This window comes from Solanum tuberosum, unplaced genomic scaffold (assembly GCF_000226075.1).
Source record: "Solanum tuberosum cultivar DM 1-3 516 R44 unplaced genomic scaffold, SolTub_3.0 scf00010, whole genome shotgun sequence".
In the NCBI taxonomy this organism is placed as follows: domain Eukaryota; kingdom Viridiplantae; phylum Streptophyta; class Magnoliopsida; order Solanales; family Solanaceae; genus Solanum; species Solanum tuberosum.
Genome location: NW_006238936.1, coordinates 2,882,342 through 2,900,015, shown reverse-complemented (window position 1 = coordinate 2,900,015; position 17,674 = coordinate 2,882,342). Strand labels below are relative to the sequence as shown.

General features: G+C 34.7%; 2 protein-coding genes across 11 annotated transcripts in view; both read left to right on the top strand.

Annotated features, from left to right (window-relative positions):
• Positions 1-290: 290 nt before the first annotated feature.
• Positions 291-17,674, top strand: part of LOC102593292 (CCR4-NOT transcription complex subunit 1-like) — a 21,721-nt gene continuing 4,337 nt past the window's right edge. For 4 of the 10 annotated variants that reach the window (XM_015312129.1, XM_015312137.1, XM_015312134.1 and 1 more), the window contains exons 1-17: positions 291-761; positions 832-945; positions 1,272-1,400; positions 1,502-1,705; positions 1,788-1,982; positions 2,485-2,622; positions 2,786-2,905; positions 2,992-3,245; positions 8,788-8,885; positions 11,632-11,726; positions 11,808-12,106; positions 12,608-12,711; positions 13,583-13,677; positions 14,456-14,766; positions 15,366-15,470; positions 15,978-16,087; positions 16,474-16,526. In XM_015312129.1, coding sequence (XP_015167615.1) covers positions 540-761; positions 832-945; positions 1,272-1,400; positions 1,502-1,705; positions 1,788-1,982; positions 2,485-2,622; positions 2,786-2,905; positions 2,992-3,245; positions 8,788-8,885; positions 11,632-11,726; positions 11,808-12,106; positions 12,608-12,711; positions 13,583-13,677; positions 14,456-14,766; positions 15,366-15,399 — 2,412 coding nt within the window. In that variant the 5' untranslated portion in view covers positions 291-539 and the 3' untranslated portion in view covers positions 15,400-15,470; positions 15,978-16,087; positions 16,474-16,526. Of the gene's footprint in view, positions 762-831; positions 946-1,271; positions 1,401-1,501; positions 1,706-1,787; positions 1,983-2,484; positions 2,623-2,785; positions 2,906-2,991; positions 3,246-8,787; positions 8,886-11,631; positions 11,727-11,807; positions 12,107-12,607; positions 12,712-13,134; positions 13,331-13,582; positions 13,678-14,455; positions 14,767-15,365; positions 15,471-15,977; positions 16,088-16,173; positions 16,380-16,473; positions 16,527-17,674 lie in introns of those variants that run through there. The other 6 variants (XM_015312128.1, XM_015312122.1, XM_015312141.1 and 3 more) reach the window with 5 other exon arrangements.
• Positions 15,428-17,674, top strand: part of LOC107062250 (acyl-coenzyme A thioesterase 8-like) — a 6,296-nt gene continuing 4,049 nt past the window's right edge. Inside the window, exons 1-3 of the mRNA XM_015312651.1 lie at positions 15,428-15,470; positions 15,978-16,087; positions 16,174-16,215. Of these exons, the coding sequence (XP_015168137.1) occupies positions 15,428-15,470; positions 15,978-16,087; positions 16,174-16,215 (195 nt within the window). The remainder of the gene's footprint in view (positions 15,471-15,977; positions 16,088-16,173; positions 16,216-17,674) is intronic.

Here is a 17,674-nt window from a genome sequence, read left to right as displayed (position 1 = left end):
GAAAGATCTCTCACGTGAGTTCTTTTCTTTTTCTTTCAAAATTTATGAAAACTTTTTTGAAATTTCAAATCAAGGGCGCATGTTAATGATCAATAAAGTCTGTTAAGAATTGTGACGAAATCCTAGCTAATTATTTTTTATATATCTAAATTTTGATAAATAAAGTTATCTTATGCATGTGGAGATGGGAGTTAGCAGGTAGCAAGGAATTAGACGGGATGTGAGCAAGTTGGCCCACACCACGTTTATAAACAAACAAAAAAATGTTAGGTGGTGACTCCACAAATCTATTTGATAAAATTTCCAAAGTTAGCACACATTTTTAAGCCTTTAACCTTTTCGTTTCAAACCTGGAAATAATTTTCTTCTAATTATTTCGTGAACAGAGTGCCATAAAGGTTTCTAACATACTGATTCTGATTCTACAACTTGAACCTCTCTTATCTATTGTTCTAGTCCTTGTTTGCCTTTTCATTGATGGTGAAAATGATGTTGACTCCCTTTTAGCAGAAACGGGGAAGGAAATAACCATAGCAGATATGCAGGACAATATCTTACATTGCCAAGAATTTTTATCCTTATTTTTGCCACTGGATGAAGTGACCATTGCTAGGATAGTTGGTGTGATTGTCCGTACACAATCAGATGACAAGAGTGTACACTCGAAATTCCTTGCTGATCTTTGTGGCAACAATACATTGGATTTATCACAAATGACTGACTGGGATGCCGACACTCTTATTTATGCAACAAAGCAACTTGTGAGTTCCATTACCTTGTACATTTATTTCTTGATGATAACAAAGAATTTTACCAACTCTGCTGCTGCAGGCTCCTGAATTGAACTGGGCAACTATTATGGAAAACCTAGACCATGAGGGTTTCTATATTCCCAACGAAGCAGCTTTTTACTTTTTGATGTCTGTTTATAAACATGCCGGCCAGGTACCTCTTCTCACTTCTCTCTCCTGAGCATATTGCTTCTCTCTTCTTTCTATATCCTTTCTTAAATAAGGGAAAAACTTTGGGGAATATGCAAAAATCTGGAATTGCTAGACACACATTTCTATTCAATTAACTTGTTTACATTCCCCTGTTTGTAGCTTTTGATATTTTATTATCTTATTTTTTTCCATTTGTATTACTTTAACTTTTTATTGCTTCTTGCATTTCCTTGAGAATGCATTTTAATACATGGACCAATGTATATTGGTACCATCATTTTCAAAAATTTGACCAAACATATCTTTGTTTATTATGCTGGAACTTAGGGTCACTTTCCTCTCAGAGCTATTTGTGGCTCTATCTGGAAGAATGCTGAGGGTCAGATTTCCTTACTTAAATATGCTGTCTCAGCTCCTCCGGAAGTGTTTACCTTTGCACATTCTGGGAGGCAACTGGTAGGCCATCTGATGCTTTTAATACTAACTATGTATATGAACATCATATCATTTTTTTTGGTCTTACTATGAACATCATATCATATTTGTTGGTCTTAGAGTCAGTTTTGCAGGCCTATGTTGATGTTGTGAATGACCATAAGGTTCAAATTGAACATGCAAATCATGCGTGGTTGTGTCTTGACCTTCTGGAAGTTCTTTGCCAGCTGGCTGAGAGAGACCATGCAAGTTCTGTGAGATCCATACTCGAGCACCCTCTGAAGTACTGCCCTGAAGTCTTGCTTCTTGGGATGGCCCACATTAATGTACTGGGTTTTGACATGGATTAAAATTCTTTCCTGTTGTTTTTCTACCATTATTACTAAATTGTCTTTGAATGATTTTCAGACTGCATCTAATCTTCTCCAGCAAGAAGTTTCCTCTGCTGTTATCCCAATATTACTGCAAAATGCTGATGCAAGTGGTATGATTGTTCATCTGTGGCATGTTAATCCCTACATATTGTTGCGGGGTCTTGTAGATGCGCTGAGCATTGACCCAGAAAACATGAGCAGATTTTTGGCTGCCTGTCAAGAGATAAAGGTTGGGTAACTTATCAGATTTGAGTATACTTTTTCCTTACACTATACTATAACCATACTGTTAACATGTGTTATGGGAGAGACGAGCTCCCTGTGTACCTCCAGTCGTGAACATTCCATAGTTGGTGACAGTCATAGTTTATGAGAAAAATTCTAATATGTCAAGTGTTAAGCTGTTTTAACTTCTATGCATCATGGTAGCTTGCTGTAAAATGTACAGTTGTTTTTGTTTCACAGTTAACTGTTGCATTTCAATTGTTCTAGAGTGACCCTAGTATGTCAAGTGTGAAAGTCAAATGATGTTTGTAGGATTACTGTCAGAAGCAATAAGTAACTTAAAGAATTATGTTTGTTTACTTCTTCAAGGCTTTCTTTGGAGAGTAATTAGTCACTGATTATAAGTACACTCATTTGTCCATGTAACATATTTCCTTTTTTTGATATACCTAAACCATCTCCATTCCTCCAGTTTGTAAACTAGTGTAACCCGTTTTTCCTTTCAGATTCTATCACCAATACTAGATATGATTCCATATCCATTCGGTGTTAGACTTGCTGCCCTTGCTTCCTGCAAAGGACACATAAATTTGGAGAAATGGTTGAGCAGTAACTTGAACGCATATAAAGATGCTTTCTATGAGGTATGTTTTTATCAACTATCTATAAATTTGACATATTTGGTTTACATTGTTGCTGTTCTCCAGATCTAGTCTGCCTTGTCGTTTTTCTTAACATTGGAGAAAATATTTCCTTGCTGTATCCCCGCATTCAACCATTGTGCCAAACTTAACATATATTTTGTAGGAATGCATTAAGTTCTTGAAGGAGGTGCATCTTCCTGCTCAAGTTGTTACTTCCAACCACTTCTGTTCTCCCAATGCTCTTAGGACTATTTATTCAGAAGCTTCTTCAACGTTCTTAAAGGTCCCATTTTGACACTTGAGATTGATTAGTTCTAGCAGCATACACTTCAATTTGATTTTGCTTATTTATGGATCTATTCCCTGCAGGTCCTCCAGTCTCATTCTGGCCTAGTTTCTTCACCCCACCTATCCCTGGAAATGGATAAGTTGCATGTAACATATATGGGGACTAATTCGCGGTTTAAAAGTTCTGGTTCTGCTGATTTGTCATCATCTGATTATTATTCTGAAGATATTGAAGCAGAAGCAAACTTGTACTTCCATCAACTTTTCTCTGGTCAGGTAACTAATGATACAATGATTCGAATGCTTGCTCATTTGAAAGAATCGACTGAAAAGAGGTTAATTGCTTACAAAAATCCATTTCAATGATCTTTTAATTTTACAATGGTTGCACAGATGCAAATCGTGCATTCCTTTTTTTTTTTTTTGCACCTCGTTGATTCTTACAATTGCTTCTCCTCTGGTATTGTGCTCACTAATCCCAAAAAAATCATGCAGCAGTTGGATGTATACTTTGTTATTCCTTATCAGAAGGTAGTATTAGTTATATTCCAGCAAAAAACTTACACCAAGAGGGGCTAAGCCTGACCGCAGAATATAATATTTGACTGGTTAACCAAGCCAAGTCAATGCGCAAAAAAGAGTAGGACTAATTACAGAGGGTCCTACTCTAAGAAAAAACATCTTCACTAACTAAATAATTAGCTTTATCTTATAGAATTCGCAGATTAGGTAGTTGACTCTTATCCATTTGATAGGATCCATTGGCTCTTTTGGCAACGTTCGGAAGGAGTCAAAGTGCATACCAATATCTTATTTGGAAGCATACTTAGTGTCACGATCCGAGACTACCCCTAGTCACGAAACGGTGCTTAGACCACAAGTGACCCTAAGCTAACCTCATGGTTTTTCCTGTCATGACACTAAGATAAACATGAAATAGTATCTTAAAACAACTGGATGCGGAAGCTAACCAAATAGTCTATTATACTCGATTGTAAGGTATATATTTGAATTTTATTTTTAGCTGAATCCTGGCACTCGTTTTAATACATGGATCCGTATCTCTGAATCTTAAAATTTAGATCATAGAAGATCTGACCTCTAGATCCGCACCCATATCGAACACTTGCACCCGAGTTCGAACAACTTAAGGATAATTGTATGCTTGGTCATGCAATAACTTAAAGACTAACTATGGGAGATACTGAAATCGACATATAACTATGTGAACTACTATATGGATTATGGAGTTTGATGTATAATTCCCCTATCAAAAGGGCCCAATATACTTTGCCAAGGTATAAAGACTGATTTGAGCTAATGTGGATCCACTAAGTTAATGTTCTTAAAAGACTAAGGAGGTGGCCTCAACTAGCAAAAAATCCCCTTAAACCCTACGGTGGCACGTAGTTGTGGAACTTAGGGATTGCTGCTAAAGGTCTCATGCCTCAACTAACGGGTGATCCTTCATCCCTTGATCCACTCAGTGCTAAGTAAAACTCTCAACGAAAAACATGGAAATAATTGAAGACAATAATATTCTGGTAATACTAACTTATATTGATAATAATTGAGTAGCTCATGAATCATGATAAAACTGATTATATCTAAAAGACACTTTATTTAAAGGCATAATACATAAATATGCTCTTTAACTCGACTTTATTTCACATTTATGCCCTCCAACTTTGGGTGTGCACAAGTGAACACTTAAATTTGTATAAAGTTGAACAAATAGATACACACGTCCTATGTGTCATCCTACATGGCAATTTATGTCCTATGTGGTGTCCTACATGTATTATGTCACCTAGGACGCATATGTCTACTTGTTTAACTTTATACAAGTTTAAGTGTCTACTTGTGCACACCAAAGTTGGAGGACATAAATGTGAAATGAGACCAAGTTAAAGGGCATATTTATGTATTATGCCTTATCTGAAAGAATCTAAAATCATGAAATCTTATAATCTGAAAAATGCATTTGGAAGTACATAATTCTGAGTCATGAAAATACTTATATACTGGCTGGAATGGAAGCCTTGACTTGAATTTCTTGAATGGAGACTTGAAGCTTTGGAACCCTAGTTCTTGCTTGAGAGGAACTTGAGAGTAATTCTGAATTTGGAAGTTATGCGTGACAGGGAGGCATTTAGGGCGACTAACTACCTTTAATCCCACTTAGAATAGTCCAAAACGACATAATATTGAAATTAAAAGAGTAAGAAAAGACCAAAACGACCTACTAAAGATCTGGGTTGGGCAGGTTTCACGAGGGTCTCTACAACTCGTGGTTTCTTCTACGGACGGTAGAACCCTATCCATAGGAATCAGAGTAAAATCTGAGTGTCTGAACCTTGATTCTACGAGACCCTTCAATGGACCTTAGATATGACCCGTAAAACTATCTACGACTCGTAAACTTGACTCGTGAATCTCAGACCAAATTTTCCGTTTCTGAAGTCTCATTTACGAACTGCCATCTACGGTCCATGTTTCCTTCAAAGGCCCATAAATGGTGCCCTTAAAACACAGAGAATTCTGCTGACTTAGATTTCTGAACTTTTCAAGGACTGATATGGACTTAGGAACTTTTGGGGGTGTTACACTTAGCTAAGCAATCAGCTACCTGTTTTGCCTCTCTAAAGCAGTGTCTGATAGTTGCATTTATCAGGCTCAACCTTTCCAAAATCTTATCCACTCTTCTCTTCACTTTGAGATTGGTAATGCCTCTGCTTAGAATCATTTTGGTGACAATTTCAGAGTCCAGTTCAATAAATCCCAAACTAGAACAAAGATCCACACAATAGCTTGTAGCCATTGTCTTAGCCATATTATTGCTGTTACATATCACTGGAACTGCAAATGCCATTAGGATATCTCCATCTTCATTACTGATGATTCCTCCAGTTCCAGTTTTCCCATTGTATTGTAGGTAGCTCCCATCGGTGTTTAATTTCACTTTGCCCCTCATTGGTTTCTCCCAGCTGACTTTTTTTCCCATTTTTCAGGGGTCTAAGCCTCTCAATTACATCACAAACATTTTGCCATGAAATATAAAGATTGAAGTTATAGTATCCTGTTTAAAGCATTCTTGACGGTTCATTCAATTTGATACATCATCTTGGAGGTCCAAAAGTACTTTTGCTTCCCATATTTACATATAAAGTAGTTTTTCCATGTTTCCCAAATGATCACAATGGGGTAATCTGTCACGGCTTTAGTCTACACCCTAGGTGTGACTGACACTCAAGATCACGAATGACCCTAAGCGGACCCTTGGTACTGGCATGCTGCAAAAGAAAAATTCTAACATTTATGAAATGCGAGCGGAAGCTGTAACTTGGTTAACATGTACTAAACATAAGGCTGAGAAAATTATCAAGGGATCTATGAAAGATGAACAACTACTGTCTGAATAAAGCCTCTACTATCTAGAATGAAATAAATAAGTTTGTCGGAACATGGTCCCCAACTACCTTAAAAGTTAAAACAATAACAAAACTAACAATAGGCCTAACTTTTGAATAATCCATGAAGTCCCCGAATGAGGAGGACTCATCAATTGCTAACGGGAATGCTGCAACCTGTCTAGTCATGAGTCTGTGAACGAGCGCCTGAATCTACATAATAAAAGGATGCAATGCAAAGAAACGTATGCGGTCAGTACATGTAATGTGCTGAGTATGTAAGATGACGCTAAACATAACCATAAAGCAAAGTAAATGTCATATGTGAATTTGCTTTCAAAATATAAGGATGAATCTATCTTCTTCTTTTTTTTTTGAGAAGGTAACAATTAGGATGAATCTATCTTTGTAACCATGATTCAAAGATATAGCTAAGATATCATATTTGTGAAGTCACGATGATACTGCAGGTGCATGGGATTAATAGTAGCTTTAATGGAGAGTTTCTTACAATTGACAAACACCATTTGAGCTGATGATGTTCAACTTACGATCTCAGTTGGGGGCAGCCAGGGTATATAACCTATCTGTTTAATATGGATCCACTAATTGAGCCTCAAAGGGCTAAAAGAGTTGACCGTCAAAACAGCATACTCAAATACTACGGTTGCACGGAGTTATGGGATTTGGATTTTCTAAACTGGCGTCCTCTCGGTGTTAAGCAATCCTCCCCAAATAATACTTATATGATATGCTCATAATTTGGTAAACTATTTGCCCGTCTGAATAAAGTATGAGACAAAGCTCAAATCTTTCTTTCTAAAGTCATATACTGAAATCTCTTCTAAAACATATCTTTCAAATTACGCTCATAGCTTAAATCATGAGAAAATTTCTAGAACATGTATATCTTGTGACTTCTCAAAATAACTTTCATAATAACATAAAGAATCTAAATTCATGCTTTGAAATATAAGTATCATTAATCATAAACAATAACATGTCAATAACTATTAAGGGTCATAAATATGATGAATTCGAAAATGGGTTTGATAACTCTAACTATAGAATCAAGTTCATCAAAAAAACTTATGAGTTTTGGACATGAGGATGAAAGGAATTCCTCATTGAAGTCCTACATACCCTAGTGAAGGAACTTGACAAAGAACCTTGAACTTGGAGCCTTTAGATCTTGTGAAAGTGGAGAAATCTCTTTTTTGAAGTTCTTGGGTTTCGGAAGAAGGAGAATTAAGGATTGTGGAAGTTACAATGCGTATTAGGAGGTTATTAGGCTATGATATGGGTTTAGGGAAGTTAATCAAGGGTAAAATGTCAAGAATACTCCTCTAATAATCCTCTCGAAACATAAGAAGACCATAAAATTAAAGAAAATGACTATTAATGAATTTCGTCTGCCAAATCGGTGATCTAGAGGCCCCATCGCCAAATTATTCGGTGGATCGCCAAAATAGGACTTTGGATCGCAAAAAATTAACAGATTTTGAAGGTCTTTGGGTCAACTCGGCGATACACCAACCTATTGGGCGATTTGCCAAATGGGCAGTCATTGCTGAATTTCCCAGTCCGGACAAGTTACAGTAAAACAACCATAACTTTCTACTCTGAACTTTGATTGATGCAAACTTGGTGACGTTGGAAAGAAGACTCATAAACCTTTAATTTGATAGTTTATGAGCCACCTAACTCTTTATTTGCTGAGAGATATGATCGTTTGAAGTTGACCCTTGTATGAACTCATGCGGAAACTTAGCCGATAGGAAAGTTATGAACTCGACTTAATGCTATAGAGGTCTCCTATGGCCCTAACCAACATACGATATACTTCCTACACTTGGTAAGGACCTTAACACACATGAACAAGTAGGACATCACCTGGTCTAAGCTTATATATTTATGACAAATGGTTCGGATCCTTAGAGTAGAAATTGTGAGGTGTTACATAATCTGGGGGAGAAGTTTGTGAATCTTGTTTTTGATCTGGTAGTCTACAATTTGCCTGATTCCACCTGACTGGCCACTACCCCCCCAAGAGCTAGCAAAATGTATACAGGCAGCCTGAACAGATTCACCTTCCACAATCACATGCAATATTGTCTGATACTGGGGGTTATGCAGCATTTACATGTAGCAATTAAACTAGTAATGGTAGTAACAATAGGCTGTGTGAAGAGGGAATTTGGGCTTTTTCCTCACTGAGAAAAATTTTCTCCAGTAAAGTTTAGTACCTTTGACTTAATCAAATCTACGTCTGCAAATGTTCTCTACTTTGAAGGCATGTTCTCGTCTGAAACTTAAATGTTTGCAGAAGAAAAGTGAGATGTTTGTTCATATTTTAGTTGTCTATGTTATTGTTAAGAAGTGATGAAATGAGTTCTACTTCCACTGTTTTGGTCTATTGTGATGATTCTCTAAAATTTCTTCCTTGGGTGATATTTAAAACTTTCAGGGAACAAGCAATTTTCCGCTGCATGATCGTTAAGCTGTTAACTGAATCTTTTGCCAAGTACCCTGTGAGGCAACTCCAAATGTCTGCTGTACTCTTTGGTCAGACCTTCAGATACTAAACCTTGAACTGCTCTCCTTCTTTTTACTCTTAAACTGTATTCAAATTTATACGTAACTCTTAGGTGTTTAGCATATTCCTTATTAATTCGAAGAATCCTGGCCAGCTAAGTAGGTTAATAAAATTTATTCTGATTTGCACATACAAATATTGTTAATAATTTCATGAAAAACGTTTCAATTCAGTACCACCATAGAAATTACACTTAAGTTCAAGAATGTTATATTATTAAGACCTGACAATGATAATCTACTTGCGACCTAGGTTAACAGTTGTTAAAGTAACGCCCAAGTGCCGCGAGAACTTAGAATGATATCTTTTAGATGGACCGGAAGGACTCTAGTTGTACTTAAGAAAGTTGATCCTTTTACACTTGAGATTACTTAACTAGAGTTTCGTAAAAAAAACTAGATCAACATTACAACCTAAAATGGAAATCCACAACCTTAGTTTCATAGTCTTATTTATAACAACTAAGTTTTTAGTTACTAAGCAATACTACAATCAAATATCTTAAATTTTACTTTCATTAGAAATAAAGACTATTTGTCATGGTTATGCCTACGAGTAATATTCTCAGTGGGATTCGACCCCAACTTTGGTGGATTCTATAATTGAAGAACGATTGCTTTATACTTCATTGAGAGGTGTAATTTGAGCGTATCATGACCTCCGTGAGATGGGGACCTTTGCTATAACAAAACGCTTGACTCCCATTTCCTGATTTTTACTAACTCTTACCCCATGGAGACTTACGCAGGGGTACTATTGTCCTAACCATCCATAACGACAAAACAGATCATTACAATATATATTACTTATAAGTGCAAGATATTATTCCCTTCAAATGCAATTGGTATAGGTCAAATAATGCAATTGTTTTCTAGCAACTTTGACTTGAAATACAATCTGCTGGCTAACAAAAAACAAATCAAATATATTTCTAAATTATATGTAAATACGCTGCATGATATTGCTTCAGAATAGGGAATGGGGAGCATACTTATTTTTGTTAGACAAGAGGATAGGAAATACGGTTACGAAAAAAAAGTGGATAGGAAATAACAGCCTGAAGGGAGAGGAGTTCCCAGATCTTTTTCTTTTATTGCAAGGAGTCCCAATGCTACTCTTTTTGAACATTAGTCCCAATGCTACTCTTAGTCAACTAAGAGACGGGGAATGTTGGGGTAAACTTATTAGAAATAACAATATAACTTGAAGTGCCTTGGAAATTGATTTGAAAAATCAAAACACCCACAAAACTAGCCTGCTTCAATTGGTTGGCTTTCATGGGCCATATGTTTGGCAGGAGTCTACTCTAGGTGTTACATATGTTTGGCAGAGAATGAGAATATTAATCATCTATTTTTGCATTGTCCTGTAACAAAAAATGTTTGGGATATTTTCTTTGCTTATTTGGAATACAATGGTGTTGCCTGGTAGTCTTAGAGCAGCCCTCGTTAGCTGGGGTGTAATAGAGAATTGGGAAAAATCCATCAGAAAAAACTTGGCAGTATCGATAGTTCCGCTTTGTGTCACATGGAGTATCTGGAAGTAGAGGAGCTAGAGGAGTTTTGAAGGAATCTCAACTCCACTTTGTTTCTTGTTTTTTCAAGCTCCTTGGGGTTTTTAGACAGGAGTTGCAGTTGCACAGGAGCTAGCTATTTTTGTAATTCAACTGCATTCTCTAGATGCGTTGTTGAATGAAATCTACTTTCATTTGATTAAAAAAGAGAAAACAACATAAATCACACTAGTTTTGGTCCTAATTACGTGCACTCACATCAATTTAGGAAATTACCTTCCGTATCACTTTTTCTTCGCCAAATACATGTATCTGGCACACTCAGATACATGTATCTCGGCTACATGCGAGTCAAATTTGATTTAATTTGTTTTAGATTCACAATATTTATTGTGATTCACATATATCTGGGATACACTAACTCTCTCACTCACTTCTCTGTGTCTCTCGCTCGCCTCTCTCCTTATGTATCTGTATTTCTGAATGTATATGAATTTCACAATTTTGATGTAATGTGTATCCAGTATCAATTTCATGCATTTAGTAAGTTTCATCACTATATTTGGTATCAAATATTTAGTGTATCCGTGCATAGACACATGTATCTGGTATCAAATATTTAGTCTATCCGTGTATAGATACATGTATCAAGTATGAAAAAATGCACCGATACATTCATCAGTATATCCGTGCATGGAGAGCGTGAGCGAGCAACAAAAGAGAGGAAGAGCGAGGGGGAGAGAGAAGAAAAATGAGAGCGAGCGAAAAGGAGGGAGTGGTGTATCTGACTTGAAATTGGGTATGAAATTATTAATTAGTGAGACAATATGTGATTATTTCGAAGAAAAAAAAACTCATGATATTGCTCTTTCGTTGAAAAGGGCATAGCATAACGACAATTTTAAACTTTTCATTTCTTACCTAAAGAATTAATACGTAAATAAATGTACAACACACTCTTAATCCCAGATTTAAGGCAAACTTCTCCTATTTTTTATTTTCTGTATATTTTTTTAAAAAAAAAATACACAAGTAGACTTTAAAGTTAAAGTTTATTATTCACAAGTTGGAGATTAATTATTTTTAGAACTATGCACATTAATTAGCGTGCATGAATTCTAGTTTGAATTACTTCACCCCTTTAACTACTTTTTGCTTCCTTTAAGCTATGATTCTTTTTACAGTTGAAATTTACTTTGCAGGATCACTTATTAAGAATCAGCTCATAACTGATCATACACTTGGGATTGCTTTGCTGGCCGTCTTGGATGCATTGCACAAGAGTCCTTCTACAAATGTTTGCTCTCAGTAATAACAATGTTAATTTATCATAGACATTACGTTAACTTCCGTTAACTAATGGCTTCTTTTCTTGCAGATGTATGTTTTTGGTGTTGGGGCACTGACACAATTTGTTGACCGTCTGATTGAATGGCCTGATTACGTCAGCCTTATCTTGAAAAGATTGGTTCTGCGTGGAATGCATTCAGAATTGGTTGTGTTCATTGAGCAGGCTCTTGCCAGGACTTCACAGGCACATGCAGGCCATTGTCCTGCTGTAGATGAAGTACATCAAGCAAAAGCAGGCTTGTATTTCAATCAATTGTTTTCTGGTCAGCTGACTAATGATGAAATGATTGAAATGCTTGCTCACTTTAAAGAATCAACTGATAACAGGTCAATTTTATGGAATCTATGTGTTACTTTCCTTTTTCAGCAATTTGCTTTTATGTTTTAAACAAATCTTATGGCAGTTTGACTAAATATATTTCCATTCTTCTCCATTTATTTGTTTTCTTCTTTTGGATTTGTTTTTGTATTGGTTGTGAGTGAGGTTTTGCAAATTTACTGTAATTTCTAAGCAATTTTTGAAGCTTTATAACTGCTTGCTGTATCAATGAGCTAAGAGGGCATTCCTTTTTTACTATGAGAAATTCACAGTAGACCTTAGTTGATCTGATTAAAGCTAAACATGAGAATATTCCTTCCCTAAATGCACGTTCTTATCTCACACTTGGTATTTGCAGAAGATAAAGAAGATATATTGCTTCATATTTTTGGTGTTTCATGTTGGTGTTCAGAAAAGAAAAGGGCATGAATTACCACTGCTTCACTGTTTTGTTTTATCTTGATGTTCTATCAACTTTAGTTCAATTCTTAAGAGATAAGAACTTGCAGGGAACGAGCAATTTTTGGTTGCATGATTGTTTTGCTGTTCCGTGAATTCAAACTGTTCGCCCATTTCTCAAAGAGGGTACTCAAAATTTATGCTGTTTTTACAGGTAAGAGTTTCAGATGCTAATTTTCAACTGCTTGTCTCCTACTATTTTTCTTTTAGCGTGTATTGAAATTTGTCCATAATTGACTTTGAGGGGTTTAGCATACTTCCTTAGTAATCTTAGGTATGGGGGTCAGATAGATATGATTGGTTCTTATATAGATTGATCCTTTTCAAATCTGTTTCAGCTGTTCTATTTTGTACTAGTAGTTAAAATCCATGAAAATACACTTAAAACATGTTAGGTATGCATACTTATGGTATCCCCAACCATACAACTTTTGCAATTTAGGGTAACATTTACAAACGAATGGTTAAGATTAAATAAACTACAACTTATTCTTAGTGCAATTGTCTAACAATTTTATCTATAATTCTAATATAGCTCTAACTTTTTTTCACTATCTTGATCTCTGTCTCTCCATAGTGCTGTAAGTTCGAAATCCGCCAACTTCAAACTTATAACTTCAATAACACGGAGATAAATTTGTCTGCTCGTGCACCCAAGTGAGTGGCATAGTGGTTCATGGAAGTGGACTGAGAATCATGAGGTCTCAAGTTCAAATTCCAAACAAGGCAAAAACTCTTAAGATTGTTCAATCCTTAGTAGACAGAGTTATCCGGTATGCGGTCTCCATAGTTATAAAAAAATTGTTTAATTACTCAACTCTCTTAGCTTTAAGTTCTACTTTTATTCTCTGTTGTGTATGAAATTATCTTTTAAAAAATCATATCCGAAATTATTACTAATTATTGAAAAAAAGGCAGAAACCTGCACATGCCATGAATTCAAGTGTAAATTACTTTGCCCCATTAACTATTTTGGCTTCCTACTTGATCTATAGTTCTTATTATTGTTGAAATTGCCTTTACAGGGTCTCTTATCAAGAATCAACTTATAACTAATCATACTCTTGATATTGCTTTGCAAAATGTCTTGGATTCATTGCACGAGCCTGCTGATTCAAAGGTTTGCATTGGCCATAACATGCCTTTCTTAAGGAACATCACTTTGTAATTACTAGGTTGTACAATAGTTAGAGTAGTAATTATCAGTTTGGATTGCACATTCTAGTAAATGCATATACTTGTTTGTTTGTCACAGCGTAATTATAATAGGATTTCAATATCATGTTTAATTATACAAGTTCTAATTGGATATATTGTTTGATTATTTTTTAAACAATATAATCTTCATTCTAAATTATTTTTTTCATTAGCTGAACAGGTAAATAGCTCTAGTGGGTGACAAATGTATGTGAATCTAAGAAATATTAATTAGCTGTATCACTGGGTATTTGAAAATACATTTCTCTGTTAAAGATAAATTCAATAATTATTCTAGGATGACTAATATTGTAAAGAATATACCTTATCGAAAAGATAGTATTGTAATTTGAATCACTTAATACGAGATCCTATTACTAATTAAAATTTTGATTAAGATGGATCTAAGATGTGAAATTTCTTTTCCCAACAAATATTTATACTAATGAGCAGGATTAGGAGGATTAAAGTAGGACTAGGTTTGAAGAAAAATTTATATTTGAAAAATAAATATTGTTAAGAAAATGTGATTGCCAGCTTGTTTCAGTCCTTAAGTTACAATGAATTCCGCATTTTAACCAACTAATTAATTACTTAGGCACAGAAACAAGTTACGCTGGAATTCAATTCTCATGTGGCTTTCTAAACACACCCTAAATATTACTTTAACTTAGCATTACTGATGGCTTCTCTATATGCAGATGTTTTATTTAGGTATTAGGGTGTTGGCTCAGTTTGTTGACCGTATGATTGAATGGCCACATTACTGCAATCGGATAGTGCAAATATCTCATGTATGTTCAAGTCATCCAGAGCTTGTTGCATTTGTTGAGCGTGGACTTTCAAGAGTTTCACAGGCACATGCAAGTCAGAGTTCTGCTGCTGATGGTTGTTATGCTAATGATATTGAAGCAGAAGCAACCTTGCACTTCCAGCAAATGTTCTCTGGTCAGCTGACTAGTGATGCAGTGATTCAAATGCTTGCTCAACTCAAAGGATCAACAGATAATAGGTCACTTTGTTTACCAGAATTTCATGTCTATGATCTTTTATTTTCTCAAGGCATGCTCATCTGTTCTTTTTCATTTACACTTCTTTGGTTCTTACAACTTCTCCTATGCATTGTGCTCTTTAAGCAGCTTACAGATTATATATGCAGCAGTTTGACTAATTATTTTTTCATCATTCTCTTCTTTAGTTTCATTATATGTAAGCTTTAGTCTGATTTAATCAACTCTAAACTCGCGTATATTTACTTTATTTATATGCACACTATTTTCTCAAGCTTAGCTTTGCAGAAAACAAGGATGATGCTATTCATGCTTGTCTGAAAAAAATGGCATGAATCAATTCTGCTGCACTGTTTTGTCTATCGTGATGATTCATTAAAATCTATTTGTTAAATTAGGCCTTACTCCTTTTTGCAATCAGAACCTTTATATTTTTTGGTTGAGGTAGCAGCAAGAATTCCTATCTCTTGATAACATGTTGAATTTTGTGAGTGCTTCATGTAAAAGTTTAAACTATTAGAATGAGCAAAGTTTCTTTATTTAAATTTGGTCTTCACCAAGCTTGTTAATTGATTTTGAAATAGATATTTGAAACTTGCAGGCAACAAGCAATTTTTCCAGTGCATGATTGTTAAGCTTTGTAGAGAATACAAAATTTATGCCATGTACCCAGAAAAGCAACTGAAAATTGCTGCTGCTTTCTTAGGTGAGATTTTGCAGATTCAATGTTTCAAGTGATTATCTCCTTAGTTTTGTTTTTGATCATATTAAAGTTAGTCCTTGACTTCGATTGTGTTCAGCATATTTCCTTTCTTGGCCTTTACTATTATGTTTGTATACGCTATAATCTGTTTCGACTGTTCTTATTATATTCTAAGTAGATAACTTTTTAAACATATTGTTTGCATTTATGTTCCTTTGGGTGGTTGTCTTCCCTATTTAGTCCAAATTTCCACCTCAAACTTCAGTAACATGTGATAAATATGTCACGCTCTCAATTATCCTACTTCTAAGGCCAATTTCCTTAGTTTTGAACATCAATTGTCTTTAAACTCTTTAAGGTTTTATATATGTAAAACTTAGAGATTGATCTGTTTTAGAAGTATATATGTGGGACATGGGTTTTAGTTTAAATTTCTTGGTCAGCCATTTAACTATTTTTTGTGCTTCCTAAGTGAGTTAATTTCTTATTGCATTGAATTTGGTTTTGCAGAGTCACTTACTAAGAATAAGCTCATAACTCATCCTACAGTTTGGAAAATTTGTAATCAAGCTTTGCGAGCTGTCTTGGATGAATTGCATGAGGGTGCTGCTGATTCAAAAGTTTGTTTTCTGCGATAACACACTTTTTTTCTTTTTGAACTTACTGTTTAGCTTCACATTACTGATGGCTTCTCTTCATGCACCAGATGTCTGTCCCTGGAACTGTTAAGTTTGATCGAAGGATATATGTTTGAACCACTGCCTTCAAGATATTCGATTCATCTATGAATTTCATATCTTATGAATAGTTTAATTTGCTAGAATTCCTAAGTGGTGCATTTAGAATTTTGGCATCAACTTCTGATGGTTATTGAAATGAAATAGAATTCATCTCTTTGCTCTTTTTGGAAAATCAACTGAATAGAGCTTAAATTATCTATCATATTTCCTCTCTGAATACTTGCAAATCATTTGGTCATCACTTCTTATGTGTTGTGTGATCGCAGTGGCGGACCCAGGATTTTTGCTCAGGGGTTCAAAGTATAAAGAAGAAGTTCAGGTAGTAATGCAAGTGTGCAGTGAGAGTAGTAGCCCCCTCGGCATGCTCTTTGTACAAGAATCATAAATATTTCATTGGTTCATAAAAGTAAAGACTAAACTAATCAAAGATATCAAGGACAAAGATACATTGATAAGAATTTTAGCGGATCGACTGTATTACATAAGTTCATTCCTAAAACACGTGAAAATTAAATGATGAAAAAGGGAGCGAGATGGGGAAGAGAGATATTACCTTATCATGCTAAATGTAACTTACTTTATTATACCATATTAAACATTTCTTTCTACTTTTATAATGCACCATCGAGCATTCTTAAATTTTTTTGTGTTTTTATACTTTTATTTTGTAATGTTTTACTTTAGTTATCACTTTTTAAAAAAATTAAATTAGTATCCATTCAATCACATATTACTATTAAAATGGTCAAGATTCTCTAGAAGTGTGTAAGAATAGAGTTACTAATATTATAATGCATATTCAAAAGATAAATAAATAACATCGTCAGTTTTTTTAGTTCAATTTACTAGGTTAGTCATACTTAGTAAAAAAGACAAAATAACGAATAAATCAAATAAGTTTAGTTTTCATCACTCTAAAATAGAATTAAAAATATAAAATAAATTTCATGAATTATATAAATTAATATTTTTAAAGGATGTTAACGATATTAAAGTTTCTTCATTAAATTACATCTAATTTACCTTTTTTTAAATAAATAAATAAATTATATTTCTATCACAATTTCAAGTTAAATATAATTCATCATATTTAAAAGACATTTTCAAGTTAGTATATGAAAAAGAGTTACGTTGAAAAAACATGAATAATAGATATAAAAATAATAAAAAATAAAAATAAAAAGAAGAGCAACTTTCACATATAGCAAACAAAAAAATCATATTTGTATGTTATAGCAAAGTTTGCATAATTGCGCTTCATAGCAAACATATATATGTATAATTCGCTATACATATACAATTGAAAGCAGTTGTATAATCTGCTTTGGTATACATATACAAAAAGATCAATTGTATAAAGTGAGAGAGGCGAATGAGCGAGCGAGATCTGGGAGAGTGGCGAGCGAGATCTAGGAGAGGGGAGAGAGGGGAGAGAGGGGAACGAAAATATATGTATATATACAATTT